Source organism: Diabrotica undecimpunctata, chromosome 1 (assembly GCF_040954645.1).
Source record: "Diabrotica undecimpunctata isolate CICGRU chromosome 1, icDiaUnde3, whole genome shotgun sequence".
In the NCBI taxonomy this organism is placed as follows: Eukaryota; Metazoa; Arthropoda; class Insecta; order Coleoptera; family Chrysomelidae; genus Diabrotica; species Diabrotica undecimpunctata.
In genome coordinates this window covers 24,975,587-24,993,739 of record NC_092803.1, presented here as the reverse complement: position 1 = coordinate 24,993,739, position 18,153 = coordinate 24,975,587, and the positions used below count along the sequence as shown (strand labels likewise).

Genomic DNA, 18,153 nt, shown 5'->3' with positions numbered 1-18,153 from the left:
TTCTGATCTGAAAAGCCTAAATGTCAACAAAATTATCAATGGAACATTAACGAATTCTCCAGAGTGCAGAGTGTGACCATTGTTTACGGTCGAACATTCTGGAATAATGATTATGTCGGTGGATAGAACAGATTTTTTTTTTCGAGAACATCTATATAGAAGTTAATAGAACGAATGGAACATGATCTCTTACCAGATGGTTCTGGAATATCCAAAAGGATATAAATACCCGTGATTTGGATTCAAGATGGAAGTTTTTAGTCAGAAGTCAAGCAGTTTATTATGAAAGTTAGTAGATTAGTTAGTGAAGTCAATTGTTCACAGTTTTAGTAAGTCAGTTAAGCAGTTTAATAAGAAATATGAAAGTTAGTTGGAGATAGTCCAATTGTTTAATATAGTGAGTTAAATGAAGATTAAAAATTATGCATATATTTAATGCACATTTATAATTATACACAAATAATTATTGAAGATTATAAAAGTATATTAGAAGAATATTGGATGGACATTGGAAGGAATTAAAATTATATTATGATTGGAGATTAGTATAAATCAACTTATAATAATTGGATATTGGTATATTGAAAAGAAGAATAAATATAAATGGTGTTTGCTGGTGGTGTATAAATGCTGGTGAAGAAAACTATATCTTAAATTGGTAGAAGCTGATAATTGGAAAAAGTAATTTCACAAAAAAACAAGGATAACTGAAGTACGAAGACATTCAGTGGTGATTAGAATCTATATAGTGGAAAACAGTTCATTTAGGCATTCAGTGAAAGAAAGGTACAAAATTTTGTTAATATAATTTAGTTAGTGTCATAACAATTTCAATTTTGAAGATAGTTTGTTTAAATTTTAGATTGTCTATAGAATTTAATTAGTTTTATAAGAATATCAATTTAAAGATAGTTTATTTTAAATTTACATTGGCTAGGTTAGATATATATGTGTGTTTCATAATAGTTATAATAAAGATAATTTAAAAAAAGTACTTACAAACTAATTCTTTGAGAACCGCGATAAAAACCCTATATATTATTAAAATTACTCATTGCTCATCATTCAAACAAAAAACACATCATAACAATATATATATATATATGTGTAAATGTAAATTTATATTAAAACTAGAGCTAAGATTAATACTATTTCATGAATTAATATTAGATTCAACAGCCTTCCGGGTTGAACCGCGTCGGTTATCATTGCGCCGAGCTTTTGTCATCCTCTGCGATGTCTTTTTCAGTTCTTTCGCGGTTTCAGTCTCCCGAGCCCTCAAACAACTACTGCACTGATTACTAAACAATGCATTACTGGTACTGCGAACAAAGGACTTTTTTAAAACGCAATATTTTGTTGTAAAATGTATCTGCCCAATATGTCCCACATATTGGGTTTAAATCTAGTGATTATGTAGGCCAAGGTAAAACCTCAATTTCATTATCTTCGAGGAATTTTCGCACGACCCTGGAGTATATGGACGCGTATTGTCGTCCATTAATTGAAATTGTTGTTCAGCTTGTTGTGCAAAGGATAGAAAAATAGGTTCGAGAATAATATCGCGGTAGTCTGTTGCATTTTAAAAAGTTCCAGAAAAACGAGATTGATTCTCCCACCAAGAGTAATGCCACACCATACCATTATACTGCCGCTTTGCTATCTATGAACCTCCTGTACGGTGGCCAACCGTTTAGCATTGCCAGATTATCTTCAAATTCTTGTCCGTCTTGTATCTGGTGCAAATCCAAATCGGGACTCAACTGTGAACAAAGTAGAGGCCCACTCACGTCTAATCCAATTTTCGTGATCTTGTGCCCACTGAAGTCGAAGAGCGCGATTTCCTTTGGATAACACAGGCACTCTCACAGGTCTTTGAGCATTTAACCCTATTTCATGCAGACTATTCCTAATGGTTTGGCCACTTACAAACACCTGATGGGTTTCTTGCAGTCTCATTTGTAATTGTGATGCAGTCAGTGATATCTCACAAAGCCTGCAACCTAATAAAACGGTCATCAATCTGGTTGGTTATCCTTGTACGGTCTGTATGACGTTCAGAAATATCACCAGTTTCTTAACACCTTAACCACAAACGATTAATGACACTTTTGTTCGTGTGGAGGACCTCAGCAACGTCTCTTTGATTTCTGCCAGCTTGAAGCATCCAGATAGCACGCCACTGTATCTCGCGATTTAAATGATGTCTTTCCATTACTGGCAATCGCAAAACTAAATAAAAATCCACATAGATATCAAAAATCAAGTACCAATAAAGAAATATTACTTTATATCTTGTAGACAAAAAACGCATATTGAAGTTTTGTTAAATTTTTTATAGCCATTCTTATCAGCATTGCCGCCCAAGTTGGTACAATAATCGACCAAATAACAAAAAATACTTCTTCTTCTTCCCTATCCGTTTCGGACGTTGGCTATTAATAAGGCTATTTTGACTTTGTTTACGGCACCTGTGAACAGTTCGGTCGATGTTAGTCCGAACCATTGTCGCAGGTTATGCATCCATGAGTGTCGTCTTCTTCCCGGTCCGCTCCTACTGTCGATTCTTCCTTAGACTATTAACTGTAGCAGCCGGTACTTAGTATGCCTCATGACATGTCCGAAGTACTCAAGCTTCCGTTTCTTTACGGTGAAGATTATTTCTTTGCTTTTGCCTATTCTCTGCATTACTTCTACGTTAGTGATGTGGTCTGTCCAGGATATCCGAAGAATATGGCGATATATCCACAGCTCAAAGGATTCTAGTTTCTTCAGGGTGGCTTCCGTTGTGGTCCATGCCTCTGCTCCATAGAACAAGACCGGGAAGACATAACACTTGACCAGTCTTAATTTTAGTTCCATTGAGATTTTGCTTGTGAACCACTTTTTCATATTGTTGAACGCGTTTCGCGCTTTTTCAATTCGTGATCTTATTTCTGTTGACTGGTCCCATTTTGTGTTGACTGTGGTTCCAAGGTATGTGTATGTCTCCACTTGTTCTATTTTTCTGTTGTTTAATGTCAATTGCATCGGAGGTTGTTGTGTTCTGCTGATGAGCATGCATTTAGTTTTGGTTGTATTGAGTTCTAAACCATATTCTTGACTTGCTGTGTGTATGCTTTGCATGAGTCTTTGAAGCTCGTTGCAGTCATTTGCTATAATAACTGTGTCGTCAGCATATCTAATATTATTGATTACCTCTCCGTTTACTTTGATACCCTTCGAAACTTTTCCCAGTGCTTCTCTGAAGATTTGTTCAGAGTATATATTGAACAGGAGCGGCGAGAGGACGCATCCCTGTCGTACACCCTTTTTAATATCTATCTTCCCACTGTGTAAGTTACCCATCTTTATCTCAGCACTTTGGTTCCAATAGAGACTGGTTATTATGCGCAGATCCTTGCCATCAATATGCATCTTCCTGAGCATTTCGATGAGTTTATCATGTTTGACCTTGTCAAACGGCTTAGAGAAGTCGATGAAGCACAAGTGGACCTCCTTGTGCATGTCTCTGCATCTTTGAATTAAAACTTGCAGACTGAAGATCGCCTCTCTTGTGCCCAATGCGCTTCGGAATCCGAACTGTGATATATTTGCTTCGCATTTGTTATAATATTCTATTGTGTATGATTTTGGTGAAAACTTTGGTAATGTGATTTATCAAGCTTATTAAGCGGTGTTGATCACAGTGTTTTGCACTTGGTGTTTTAGGTATGGCTACAAAGGTCGATCGAAGCCATTCCTCCGGAATCTCCCCTTTGTCGTAAAAGGTGTTAAAAAGGCCTGTCAGAAAATCGAGGAAGTGGTCATCCGTTTCGCAAAGGAGTTTTATGATCTCGCTCTGTATGTTGTCGGGACCTGGTGTTTTGTCGTTTTTTAGCGATGAAATGGCTTTTTCCACTTCAGACCTTAGTATTTCGGGTCCAGTCATGTCGTCATCTTGGTCCACTGTCGCTCTGCGTTTATCGTTAAAAAGTCGTTCTACGTAATGTTTCCATGTGTCAATGAGCTTCAAGTCATCTGATATAAGGTTACCGTCTGCGTCTATTAGTGTCGGGTGGGGATTATTGGTTTTCTTTTTAGTTGTTAATTCTTTGATCTTTTTGTGCATGTTGTGGTAGTCATATCTTCTGTCGCACTCTTCGATTTCATCGCATTTCTCCTTCAGCCAGCGTTCCTTCGCTTCCTTTATCTTTGTTTTTATATTGTGACTTGTTTCTTGATACTTCACTTGATTTTTGCATTTGTGTTGTCTTCTTTCTTCCATCATATCAAGGATTTCATCCGTCATCCATTCTTTCTTCTTTACGCGCTCCTGTAACAGAAGTGTCCTATTTGTTATTTCAACAGCTCTTTTTATTTCTTCCCATTTAGCAACTGCGTCTTGTGCGGGTTCACTCAAGTTTCCAATGTTTCTTCTTAAGGATTCCTGTACTTGTTGTTTAATGTTGGGATCCTTTAATTTCCTAATGTTTATCTTGGTTTTGTTAGGCTTCCCTTCTATACGTTTTAGTTTGATTCCCAGTTTACCCACCACTGGGTTGTGATCCGATTGAGCGTCAGCCCCGGGATAGGTTTGCACTGATGTGATTGAGTTTCTGAATCTTTCTGGTATGGCAATGAAGTCGATCTGGTTTCTTACATTTGTTTCTTTCGAGTCTGCTGGCGACTTCCAGGTGTAAAGTCTGCGTGGGGGCAGTTTAAAAAAAGTATTAGTTATCAATAGTTTTTGTTCCTGACAGAAGCGTATGAGACGTTCCCCTCTCTCGTTTCTAGTTCCTAATCCGTGACCGCCCATAACGTTTGACACCTTACCTCTGCGGACATTTGCATTGAAGTCGCCCATTATTAATGTCACTTCGTTTTTCTTGGTCATTCTCATCAGGGTCTCCAGTTGTTGGTAAAATTCTTCCACAATCTCGTCATCTTTGTCTGCTGTTGGAGCGTATACTTGTATGATATTTAGATCGAGTGGATATGCTTTCAGCTGAAGGAGTGATATTCTGTCTGAGAAGGGAGTGTATGCTTTTACTAAAAAAGACTAAAAACATAAATTTATTTTTGTATTTGCAGCTAACATTGATTTAAAGCAATTAATATATGTGTTCCCTAGATTATTTTGATGTGTGTATTGTGATATATAACATTATCGTTTTTTTTCAGGGCAGGCCTGGTGAAAAAGGTCAAAAGGGCCAAACGGGCAGCGCAGGTATCGATGTGCTACAAGCAGTCAAGGTATGCACTTATCATTATCTAAATACAAAAAATGTACAGAAATGATTAGAAAAAGTGGCTTTGTTATCAAAAAATCTTTTGTTTATTCCTTTCTAGCTGCCTGTCAGGGTGAGTATCGAGCTTCCTGAGTAGATAGGTCTTTATTTGTTTTTCTGTTGCGATTGTGTACATACATAAATATGGTTTGCAGTTGGTTGTGATCTATTTTGAAAGATTTGAGGTGATAAGGAAAGTTACACCGATTTTCAAGAGTCTGATAAATATGATATTTTCTAAATATGGCTATATTGCACCAAAAATATTGAAGTAATACATGACATAACACGTGATATATATGAAGGTATACACACAACATATATGTGTGTCATTGATTATGGCAAGGCCTTTGGTGTGGTGAGTTGGAAGAAGTTCTGGCAGATTCTTACCGAAATTGGTGTTCTACATCATGTGATTTAACTTACCAAAATCAATCTATATAACAACTTTAGCCAAGTTAAACACAATTAAGAACTGATTGAAAGTTGCGGCTTCACTAATGGGGGGAAGCCAAGGCTGCACACTGGGTCTAATCCTATTTAACATATTTGGGAAATGGATTATTCGGAAGGCTACTGATAGATAGAATGACGGTGTCACTATAAGCGAAAGAAAAATCTTTAATTTACGATACGCAGATGACACAACCATTCTCGACAACTCGATAGTGGAATTATGTCAATTACTAGAGATAATAAAACGCATCAGTAAAGAGGCAGGTCTCAACATAAACAGAAAAAAGATATGAATCATGGTAATGTATATAGCAAACAACAACCAACCTCAAGCTTGTTGACCACCTAGTACACCTAGGATCCCTGATGACTAACACAGGTGGATACACTGAAGAAAGAAGACGAAGAATATCAATAGCAAAAATGCAATGGCTAAGCTGACTAAACTCTGGAGAAGTCATAAAATCAGTGAAGGAACTAAAATTAGACTAGTCTTCCTAATGTTCCTACATGCATCAAAATGTTGGACCCTCAAAGAAATCGAAAAAAAGAGAATAGATGCTTTCGAGATGTTCTACAGGAGACGTATGCTGAAAATTCCTTGGAGAGCCCACAGAACAAATTTGTCCATATTAGAACAACTGAAAATCAAGGTTACGGACACATATAACAGAACAAATAATAGCCTATTTTGGACACTTTTTCGAAGAAATGGCATTAAGAAGTTCACAGTACAAAGTGACATGAAAGGTAAAAGAGTCAGAGGCAGATCCCCTACAAAGTACACCGATCACATCGACCTAATCATTGGCTTTTCACCATCAAAATGTGCAAGATTGACGAAAGATCAAGAAAGATGAAGGAACATCGGCAAGACCAACTTATGATAACTCATGATAACACGACACCTCTATCAGGTTAGCGAATAAGAAAAAAAAATATGTCAGGTAAAAAGTAGAAGTCGAACTACATGCCGATTTTACATCATCCAAGATATTTATTCACTCTCTGACAAGAATAATTAAATATAAATTTTGTTGGGTCTAGAAAAGTCTACAACAGTACAATTAACTTATAATGTAAAAACTAAAGAAAACATGTATTTGCACGCTTTGTGGACTTCGTGAAAAAGGCATTCCATAAAGTACAGCATGTAAAATTAATGCATATGCTAAAAATTATAGGAATAGGTGACAAAGATATTCGTGTTATTAAAAATTTGTACTTTGGTAAGGAGCAGAAATGTGGGTACTAAAAGTAACAACCATATACAAAATTGAAGCATTGGAAATGTGGATTCATAGACGGATTCTGGAGATACCTTGGATAGTAAGAAAAACTTATCAGGAAGTACTAAGGAGGTTCCATAAAGATAGAGGATTGCTAACGATTGTTAAACACCAAAAATTGTCTTATCAAGGACATAATAAGGGAAAATCGATATATAATACTACAACTGATCCTTAATGGCAAAATAGAAGGCCGAAGGGGTGTAGGAAGAAAACAGGTTTTTTCCTGTGGCAAAAGATCGAGAAGCCTTTACAATGGTGATCGCCAACATCGGATAATTCTGATATGGCACTTGAAGAAAATTATAAAATAATATTACATATAGAAAAACTAGCATTTCAATAGAATTGCAATCATTAGATAAATATCTGCAACAGTGATACTGTCGATTTCCATCATTTTAATTTAGCTTGGTACATTGATATCGTAACCTGTAACATTTTTTCATCTCATTTCCCATCTCATCAATTTCATTTCGTGAATACCCAATAGACTTCACCACTTGTATTTGCTGCACGGTAGTTTTTGGTGTAGATAGTTGATCTTGATCATACATCGATACATGAACCATGAATATCATTTAAGCTTGTCAACGTGGTTTTCAGACACTAAAACGATCAGTAACGACGCTACGGGGAGGAACCCTGGGGTACGCCGAAATCGTCGCTGTCAAGGTTTGACTTTTTCAATTTTCGGTCTTTTCTCGATATAATTTGTAGTGGAATATTATTTATTATTATATTTAGAGTATTTTTATGTTTAGCAGGTTTGCATAGATGTTTGGTTTCATTCTAGGTAGATTATTACATTTTGGCTTGGTTGTTTTATTGTAATGGGATAGATGATACACAGTATGACTAACAAATGATAGTGCGTATATCTATAGTAACTTTGGAATTTATTCAGATGCTATCTTAAAAAGCAGTTAATAAAGATCAAATAAACTGTTCTTTTTAGTGATTAAGTTCTTAATTTTATACTTACTCTTACATTCTAAAGTACATTCATTTACCAAATTCCTATCTATAAACATGACCACGTGTTGATATTCGCAGTCTCATTCGTCAAGAGGCTATTAAATATAATTTATTACCTTAAGCCGGACAGATTCTCATGATACAGATCCAAACTTGCCAACATTTTAAATTCAAATTGTATCGTGTTGATTTTTAAGTTAATATATTGTGTTATATTTATGTTATAGTTATTGTTAAATTATTTACTATTCGTGTTATTTTTTAGAGTTTAGTTTAAATGTGATATAATGATTAAATTTCAAGAAATTCTTACACTAACAGTTTCAAAAGTAAATATTTTTAAAAATCCTATGATACACATCAGTACCACCCTTTTGGCTTTCACGTGGTTCTATTGACAATTGGGAATTTGTAAAATGAATACGGTTTAAGCAAATAATACGATCAATGAATAAGATAACCTATTTGATCCAACTCTAAATCAAATAAAAGTATTTGAGACTTAGATTTGCACTAATGTTTGTTATAAACACTATGGACGCATTTTATATTATTTTTTAATGATTTTTACTCTTTTTGATATTTATATTTTGTTTATTAGTTAGTGCACTTTATATTTGTTTTTAGGGATTGCAAGAAAGGGGTCACAATATTTCTGGCGAAGTATTGATAACCCTGAAAGTGAGTTTCATTTTTTTTTATTTTACCTTTTTTATTTTCTTTAATGTTGCATGATAAATGTAAATAGTATGTTACATTATTTGATAATAAAATGTTTGTTGTCAATTACCTTTTCTTATGCTGAAAATGGGTACAAACCATTAGTTAAGTAAAAAAACTTTAGGCGTAAATATTTAGGAATATATTTTAATGCTACAGTTCTTTTAGAAATGAGCAAAAAGTGCTCGGAGACTTTTAAATTATATGGTAATTGCAAACAAACAACAAAAATAATTTAATCACACACCTTTAAAAATGCATTTTGTTTACGTTTAACTAACCAATCGGGAAAATGTCCTAATCGACTTTTCATTGCACCCAATCGCACATGTTTACACGTTTACTTCACTAGCTACAAAACAAACACAGTGTTGCCGATATTATACAGAAAATTTATGTAGTTTTTACACAAAATACTCGATGTATTTATATGCGTCCTTAGATGACTTGCATAAATAATTCGCAGCATTTGAACCAAAACAAAATAACACAGAAGACAAAAATAATAGAAGCAAAACAAATAAGATGTAAGAACTTTACAAGAAAAATACGCTGAATCACGTAAAAGTTAAATAATCACAAATGTGGAAAAAGACGTAACTCGTAAAGCAAAGTTTGAAAATAATTCTATTCGCTCCGTGCGTGACCATGGTAGGGGTACTTTGAAACGATGCCAGCGTGCGTAGCGGCGAAATATGACAAAATTGGACCTAAATTTTTACGCATAAATTTTATCAAAAATGTGTGCAAATACATATTGCGTATTTAATTGTGCTAATAATAGCAAAAATAGTAAGTGTAGTTTTTATATGTTCCCAAAGATTACATATAAATTATAGAAAATAAAAAGATGGATCCGTGCTATTAATATGGAAAAGTAAATATCACATAACTTCATTTTTTTGCAATTGAAATAGGAAAAATTTAAACAATTTACCTTAAATGATATTTTATAAGGCTTCAAGCTAACTGCAGAGTGCCTGATGACTTTAGCTTTTGTATCATAACTTTTACTCTTACTGTTTTTAAATATATGCTCTTTCACGTGAAAAACTTGATTTGCCAGTACTAGATTTTTCCCTTTCTTTTCCGTTTATGGTTGAAAAGATATATTATGATGAATTTTGAGAAACCCAGTTTTTAATACTACATTTATTTTGTACATAAACTGAAAAAATATAATTAAAACGTTAATTATTAATAATTGTCATTTCGCATGTATTTAACAATGTCAAACATATGTCATATGTTTAACCTGAAAATTGGTAGGTCCAAAACTGTCAGATGAAGGCGGTAGGTGTCGCGTCAGTCACGCACGGAGCGAATATGGAAAAAGATTAATCTATTACTAACAAACATAAATATATATATATACAGTGTGGAAACCACTTATGGAATAAAATTGTTTGTGTCCTTTAGAAAATAATAAAAAACGTTGAGATACCTTTACTTTTAAATTTAAATGTGCGCTTTTTAAACATAAATTTGAATGTACAGGGTGATTCACGCAAGTCTGGCATAGTCCATAATCTGTATTTTAAATGAAACACCCTGTATATTTTTATATTTTTAAAAGCTCCTTAATAACCTGAACCCAACGAACTATCATGTAGGGTCTATTATGAATAATACAAGGTGAAATTTTTTAATTGAGTATAATTTTCTTCAAGGCAATCAATTCATAGAATACTTGAGGTAATTGATAGGATTACATTAAAATAAATGCTCAAAATGTTCTCCACCTTGTTGTTGGACATAACACAGTCTCCTATAAAACTCGTCCCAAACTTTGTTTAAAGTTTGAGGTGAAATATTCCGTATTTCTGTAGTTATCCTTCCTTTGAGGTCTTCAATGCTAGTTGGTTGTGTTGCATATACATACTTTGTTCTTGAGATAACCCCACAGAAAAAAATCCAAAGGCGTAAGATCTGGCGACCTAGCTGGCCACTCAATAGTACCCCTTCGTCCAATCCATTTATTGAAGAAGATTTCATTCAAGTAATTTCTCACCATTAAAGCATAATGGGGTGTTGCACCGTCCTGCTGGAACCAGACAGTTTCATGCGGTAGGGTCGAATCTATTGGACTGGGATATAAGTTAGCGAACTGAGGAAGAACATCGTCTCTTAGCATGCTTAAATATTTTTCCGCTGTCAAATTACCATCTAAAAATATAGGACCAATAATATGATCTCCTATAATACTGACCAATATCTACAGTTCTGTCGGTTTACCTCTCCGTTCAATGTAAATGTTGATACATTATAAAAAAGAATTGTGCTAAGAGCTATTTCATTTTTGTTAAGTTTATCCATCATTCTTTTGCAGAAATCCATTCTAAGATCTGGATCGTCTTCTGTTAGCTCCTGCATAAAAGTCAATTTATATGGATGAAGTTTTTCCTTATGGAGACACCTTAGGACAGTTGTGTGACTCATATTATTGTGACGTGCAATTTGACGTGAACTTGACGTTGGATTCTCTGCGACATTTATCAAAATATTCACTTTCACTTCATCTTCAATGAAGTTCGGTTTCCTTTTAAGTGGTTTGACATGTCCAAGTTCTCTGAATTGTGCATAAATTTTGGACACAGTACCTTGTGCAATATTAGGCAACTGATGATACCTCTGATTAAATAAGTTTGCTATTTCAACTTGACTTCTATAATTCTCTCCGCAACCGATCATCACTAAATTTCAATTCGGTGGGTCTCAGTTAAATATTTCATTTTTATTTCTGCAAGAAATTTGCTTTTAATTAGGAATTAGAATTAGATTAGGGATTAGAAAGTTAACGTGTCCAGGAGTTTTTTATTATTTTCTATAACAAGGACACAAACAATTTTATTCCATAAGTGGTTTCCACACTGTATAAGGTAGTGATATTCATATTGACATAAAAGCGTATATTGATAAAATCTAGAGGTTATTAAAGAGCAGAAGGAAGAATAATGAAGAAAAAAACGGAACAATATGGAAAGTTTCCATCAGTGTTAGTATATAAAAAAATTATAGTATAAGTATGTATATTGTCGATGTGGCATTCTTCTCATTTCGCTGTTTGCTGTATGCATTATTTCCTTATGTGATATATTTCAGAGCCCGTTTGTTTAGATTATGCTCTATATTATTGATTGCTCGGTATTTTGTCTTCGTTTAGCTAAGTTCTGTGTCAAAATTCGGCTTCTTATATAAAATAGAAAGATATAGGATTTCGGCTTTAGAAAGGATTAAATAACAATACAAGTCACTTTAAGTATTTAATTGGTAACTTAACCGTAAAGTAGGAAAGAGAAACGGCAAGGAACAAGTCATGGGAAAGTATGGAGTAGGTGTGAGAAATGAAATTGGAGAAAGACTGGTTCAGTTTGCACACTACCAAAACATGCATTTTGCAAATACATTTCTTGAGAATAAATCGAAAAGAAAATGGACTTCGGTAGCACCAAATGGAACCACTTAGAACGAAATTGGCTTCATTCTAACCAACAAAATTGCTATAATAAAAGATGCCAGTGTGTTAAATAAATTTCAAAGAAGCAGCGACCATAGACTAATCAGAGCAAAAATTGTTCTAGATATGAAATTAGAAAGAATAAAATGAATCACACAATCAACAGTAACCTGTATAAATATTAACAGTCTAAAAGAAAACTCAGATCACTACCAAAGAACAATTGTTGAAAGTTGACATGACCAAATCGACAGATCTTAACGGAAATCATCGATGACAGTGCCATAGAAATCGGAGGCCCATAACAACAAAATGAAAATAACAGACAGTCTGATAAAACCAAAATAATGCTAAAACAAACAATAGAAATGAAAGTAAATAGCAACATTAAGAGAATACAATACACAGAACTTTGTAAGACAATAAAAAAATGTATCAAGGAAGAGATAAAAAATTACAATGAAAAACTGGTAGAAAATGCAATCGAAAACAGAAAAAACTATAAAAAACAAGAGAATCATTTATCATTGGGAAAAAAGCAAATCGTTACTCTAACAAACCAAACACCAGAATTACAGCCCGAAATGAAATAATACAACCCGTGACCAAATTCTACAACGAACTATACAAAGCCCCTGAAACACTTGAAGAAGTAATCAGTAACCAAGAAAATGTACCATAAGTCTTGAAATAAAACCTGGAATCAATAGCAGGCAGATTTACGAACTGCCTAAGATACAGATGCATACCACCGGAATGCAGACCATTGGAATACTGCAAACATAATTCTTATTCATAAGTTAGCAAAGAAGATAATAAAAATTACAGACCTATAAGTCTGCTACCAATCGTATACAAAATATTCACAAAGATCATCAACAGCAGATTAACAAATGCATTAGTTGCTGCACAGCTAAGAGAGCAAGCTGGTTTCAGAAGTGGATTCAGTACCCTGGATCAGATCCATGCGCTTCGAGAACTAATGAGTAGAGCTAAAGAATATGAAATACCGCTAGCATTAACTTTCATAGATTTCGAGATGGCTTTCGATTTTATATATCCCAAGGCAGTAATAGAAGCTTTGGCCAACCAAGACATTGATAAACCTTACATAGAAACTTAAGCAAATATATTCAGACAAGCAAAAGCCAAGGTTAAAATTTCTGAAAACACTCCAGAATTTTCCACTACTAAAGGCGTCTGACAAGGAGACGCAATATCACCAAAGCTCTTCACTGCAACTTTGGAAAATATATTCAGCAAAATAAATTGGAAAAACAAAAGCCTATTAATTGATGGAAAATACCTCAGCCATCTAAGATTTGCAGACGACATCGTTCTCATCATCATTATAACGGGGGTCCTACGGCGATTGCCGCTTCCCGCATTTCAGCCTCCATCTTTTCCTATCTCTCCAATCTCCCTCTTCTAAGCCTCTAGATTGCATTGTTTTTGTAATTTCTCTTCTCCAGGAATTTGGTGGTCTTCCCCTTTTCATTCTTTCTGGCGGAACATACATTAAGGCTTTCTTTGGCCACCGCTCCTCCTCCATTCTCATCATGTAACCATACCATTGTAATTGCCTTCCTTGTATTCTATCTGAAAGAGTATCTCTAATTCCTGTACGGTTTCGTATTTCCTCATTTCTGATTCTTTCCATTCTCGATACTCGACATGACCTTCTAAGATAATCCATTTCCACAACGTCTACTTTATCTCGTTCATTCTTTGTCATCGTCCAACATTCGGCACCATATGTGGTAATTGGTTCTACAATTGCTCTGTATACGCGAAGTTTGGTATGCATCTTTATTTTATTAGACCACAGTAATGAATTCAGTATTCGTATGCATTTTTTCCCTTGGGTTATTCGGTTTTGTACATCTATCTTAACTCTGCCATCTGCTGATATGATGCTTCCTAGATATTTATACTGGTTGCAGCCTTTTATGACTGCGTTTTCAAGCCTCAGATCTGTGGTATTTCCTCCAATTTTTAAATATTCTGTTTTGCTTATGTTTACAGTAAGCCCCCATTTGGCATATTCCTCAAATAATTTTCGATTCATATAATTTATATCTTCCTCATCGGTTGCAACCACCACCTGATCATCTGCAAACAACAATGTATACAGAGTTTCTTGTCCCACTTCGATGCCCATAAATCTACATTTATTTCTCCAATTCCTCAATGCTTCTTGGACGTATATTTTAAAGAGTGTCGGTGACAAACAGCATCCTTGCTTTAGGCCTTTAGTGACTTTAAATTCATTTGAGGTTCTGGTTCCAATTTTTACACAACTAACTGCATTTTTGTACAATTTATATATCGCTCTCTCTCTACTTCTAAATGGGTCTCTCTACTTCTTTCGACACGCTTTTCAATTATTTGTCGTAGGATATATTTTATCAAGGCAGGATCTCCCGGTACGAAAGCCGCTTTGTTCTTCAATATCCTGTATCTGTCTTTCAACCCTCTTCTTTAATATTCAGCCGTACAACCGGCCCACAGAGCTCGTCACACTAATACCTCTATAATTGGAACAGTCTCTTTTATTCCCTCTCTTATATATGGAGCTTATATAAGATTTATTCCAATCTTTAGGAATTTCCTGGTCTGAACACATACATTTATTGAAAAGGTCTACTATTAATTCTAAAAGTGCAGTTGGCCCATATTTAACCAGCTCTATGGGAATGTCTCCAGGCCCTGCGGCTTTTATGTTTTTAACCTCTTTTAAAGTTTTCGTCAATTCAAATAATGTTATTATAGGGATTTCCTGTCTTTCATCTCTGTTGTCTATTAATTCCCTTATCTTTTCCCATCTGTACTCTACTCCATCCTCTTTCAGCGGTTTCGTATAATATTCTTCCCATTCATTTAACTTTATGAGAGAAATGTTGTCTTCATTTTTCTCATTTTTCCTAAACTGCTTTAATGTTTTCCAAGCCTGTGCCACTTTTGTTCCACCCATAAATCTGTCCACTTCATCACACTTAGTCTCCCAGTTTATATTTTACGCCTTATCCACGTCTTTTTTAACTTCTCTATTCCATTTAGTGTATATTTCTCTGTCTTGAGGATCTTTGGATTGAAGCCATATGTGATATGCTTATTTTTTCTTGAGAACTTTCTCTTCTAGTTCCGTTGACAACCATTCATGTTTTCCTTTTTTCCGATTTTCAACTTTTCCCAGTGCTTCATTTGCCGCTTCATGAATATATTTTTTAATTACCTCATACAGACTTTCAGGGTCTAAGTCCTTTGTGTCTATATTTTTTATTTTCTGAGCTATTCTAATTTTATACAAGAACTTTGTCGAATCTTGTTTAAAGCTTTCCAGGTTATATTTTATGTTTTCTATGGTTGTTCCTATGTCTGTTACTTCATCATTTTTGTGACTTGATTGTTCTCTCTTAAATGCCACCATTACTTTTGCAATAATCATATGGTGGTCACTTCCACATTTTGGCCCTCTAAACACCTTCACGTCCTTCGTTTTTAGTTTAGAATCTTTACGCTGAATGAAATAGTCAATTATTGATTTTAAATTCCTGGTAGGCTGCGTCCATGTAAATTTGTGTATATTCTTATGGGGGAAGAAACCATTTAATATTTTCAAAGAATGTGCCTCGCAAAAATTATTCTATTATCTATTAATCTTTGACCATTGTCGTTCAGAATGTCTTCTCCTCTGTCCTCAGAATGTCCTTCTAATAGGGAGATATGGAGAAGACATCGTTCTGATTACTAATAATCCTGCAAAATTATAAGAACTTATAAGCGACCTAAATGCAGCTAGCAATAAAGTTAGCCTAAAAATGAACTTGACAAAAACAAAAACCATGTACAACGAGCTAGTGGATGTCCAAGATGTTATAATAAACAACACTGCACTTGAGACAATAAGCGAGAAGGTATACCTACTGTAGTTGCAGCTATATTCAATTCGAAGATGCCACTCCACCTAAAAAAGAAAGCATTCTATCAGTGTATACCTACTACTAATCATGACATACGGCTGCGAAACTTGGACACTAAATAAAGAGATAAGAGCGAATCTCAAAGTCACTCAAAGGTTAACTGAGCGATGCATGCTAGGTATAACAAAGAGAGATCGAAAAATGATAGAATGCAACAGACAGAAAACCAAGGTCACTGATGTAATCCAGAGAATTAAATCTTTAAAATGGCAGTGGGCGTGACATTTAGTGAGAAGAACTGACAATAGATGGTCCACTAGAATTACACTGTGGTTCAAGACGCGTCAAGAGACCAAGAAGACGTACAAACTTAAGATGGTGTAAAAGGACGGTATAACATAGCACAGAAAAGCGAATATCAGGCATTCGTGGGTAGAAATTAAGAACGAATATTTAAGGGAGGCTGCAATTTTTATGAAAGATATTGCATCAGCGTATTCGTTAATTTGTCGTGCATACCAGAAATAAAATTAAGCATTATTCCTTGAAGTCCGGAAAATATGTAAACTTGGCAACCCCCGACGAATTTACTGTTGAAATTATTTACCGACAAAATTGCTTTTCTCTTTTTACTTCCTATCGTCACGAAAATATCCCCAGCATAATTTGGTTTTAGGGTGAGTAGTTGATGTCATATCATAACTTTTAGCACACTACCATATTCGACAAGTTTCGCGGTTTTAATTAGAGATATAAATTTGTATCACAGCGAGAATTTTTTGTTAGACGTGCTACTAGCGTTGGACTGAAATTAAGGTTTTGAAAGGAAAAAGAATTCGGTCGTATATTTACTCGTACATAGCAAAAATGATAAAAATTTATGAGCGCCTTTTTAAGTTTAATGGACACTACAGGCAATGATTTTAGTTTAAATATTTGTTACTCAACGTAATATCCTTATTACTGCCTTCCAGGAAAAAATGTTTGCTTATTTAATTGTTTCAACACTTTCTTATTGTTATTATCGCTATAAATTATCGCTAAATACTTGTGTATGTAAAAAAATCATTAACACGTTCGCTGCCAGAGATGTTTTTAACATTTTGCACCCATGACGAACATATATTTTACACTGAGCTCCACTGGGCCGCCGTATGAAAAGAACGACATGCAAGAAGTATTATGTAATAGGTAAACTAAGCCAAAACCAAAAGTAGTATTAGACTATAACAAAGGCAAAACAGCAGTTGATTTATCCGACCTACTAGAGGCATACTCTAGTCCTCTAAATAAAAGCTTAGGAAAGTGGTTTAGGAAAGTAGCTTTCGAACTTTTATTAACGATATCTATGGTAAATTCTTATATTTTATACAATCTTGTAACTAGGGAAAATATGCCAGTGACAGATTTTAAAAAGCAGATAGTGAAGCATCTAGTGACACAAAATGAAAAAATAAATTCAGATAGACAAATACCTACACCAACTGTTTATCACGTTATTGAATGGAAAACAGATGGAAGTAAACATCAGCAAAGAAAGTGCAAATGCAATGTGCAAAAATTATTATAAGAAGAACAGTGAAGAGTATGAAAGCCAATATGCAATGAACAAAACTAGCCATTTTTGTGAATATCTTGTTTTAATGAACTTCATAAAAATTAAATAAGATAAAAACATTTATTTTTTGTATAGCGAGTAATGTTTAGCTATTATTTTATTCATGCAAACACGTTTATTTGTTAAATAAAGTTTATTTTAAAGCGAGTATTACGTTTTTATAGGGTTCATTTTTCAATAGGAACCACGTTTTTCATTATGATTAAAAAATTGTATGTGGTAAATATTGATTTTAGGCCATGTTCCTCAATTTCTACAATCGTATATAGTTAAATATGCTCCAACGGCCCATCAGCTATTAGAAAAGGTGTTGACCCCATGCGACCAACATGGCCTGGTACATCAAATTATATGTATGTTGGCCCCATAGAAGCAATGCGGCCTGCTGACGCAGCATCGGTGTTGGTCCTATGTTACCAACGTGGCAGTGAACGTGTTAAAG

At 34.5% G+C, this 18,153-nt stretch overlaps 1 protein-coding gene across 11 annotated transcripts in view; it reads left to right on the top strand.

The window, feature by feature from the left end:
- The window catches only part of LOC140446660 (uncharacterized), a 710,626-nt gene that overhangs the window by 621,242 nt on the left and 71,231 nt on the right, over positions 1–18,153 (top strand). For 4 of the 11 annotated variants that reach the window (XM_072539286.1, XM_072539281.1, XM_072539276.1 and 1 more), the window contains 2 exons: positions 5,164–5,235; positions 8,621–8,674. In XM_072539286.1, coding sequence (XP_072395387.1) covers positions 5,164–5,235; positions 8,621–8,674 — 126 coding nt within the window. Of the gene's footprint in view, positions 1–5,163; positions 5,236–5,331; positions 5,344–7,621; positions 7,691–8,620; positions 8,675–18,153 lie in introns of all 11 variants that reach the window. The other 7 variants (XM_072539297.1, XM_072539283.1, XM_072539264.1 and 4 more) reach the window with 3 other exon arrangements.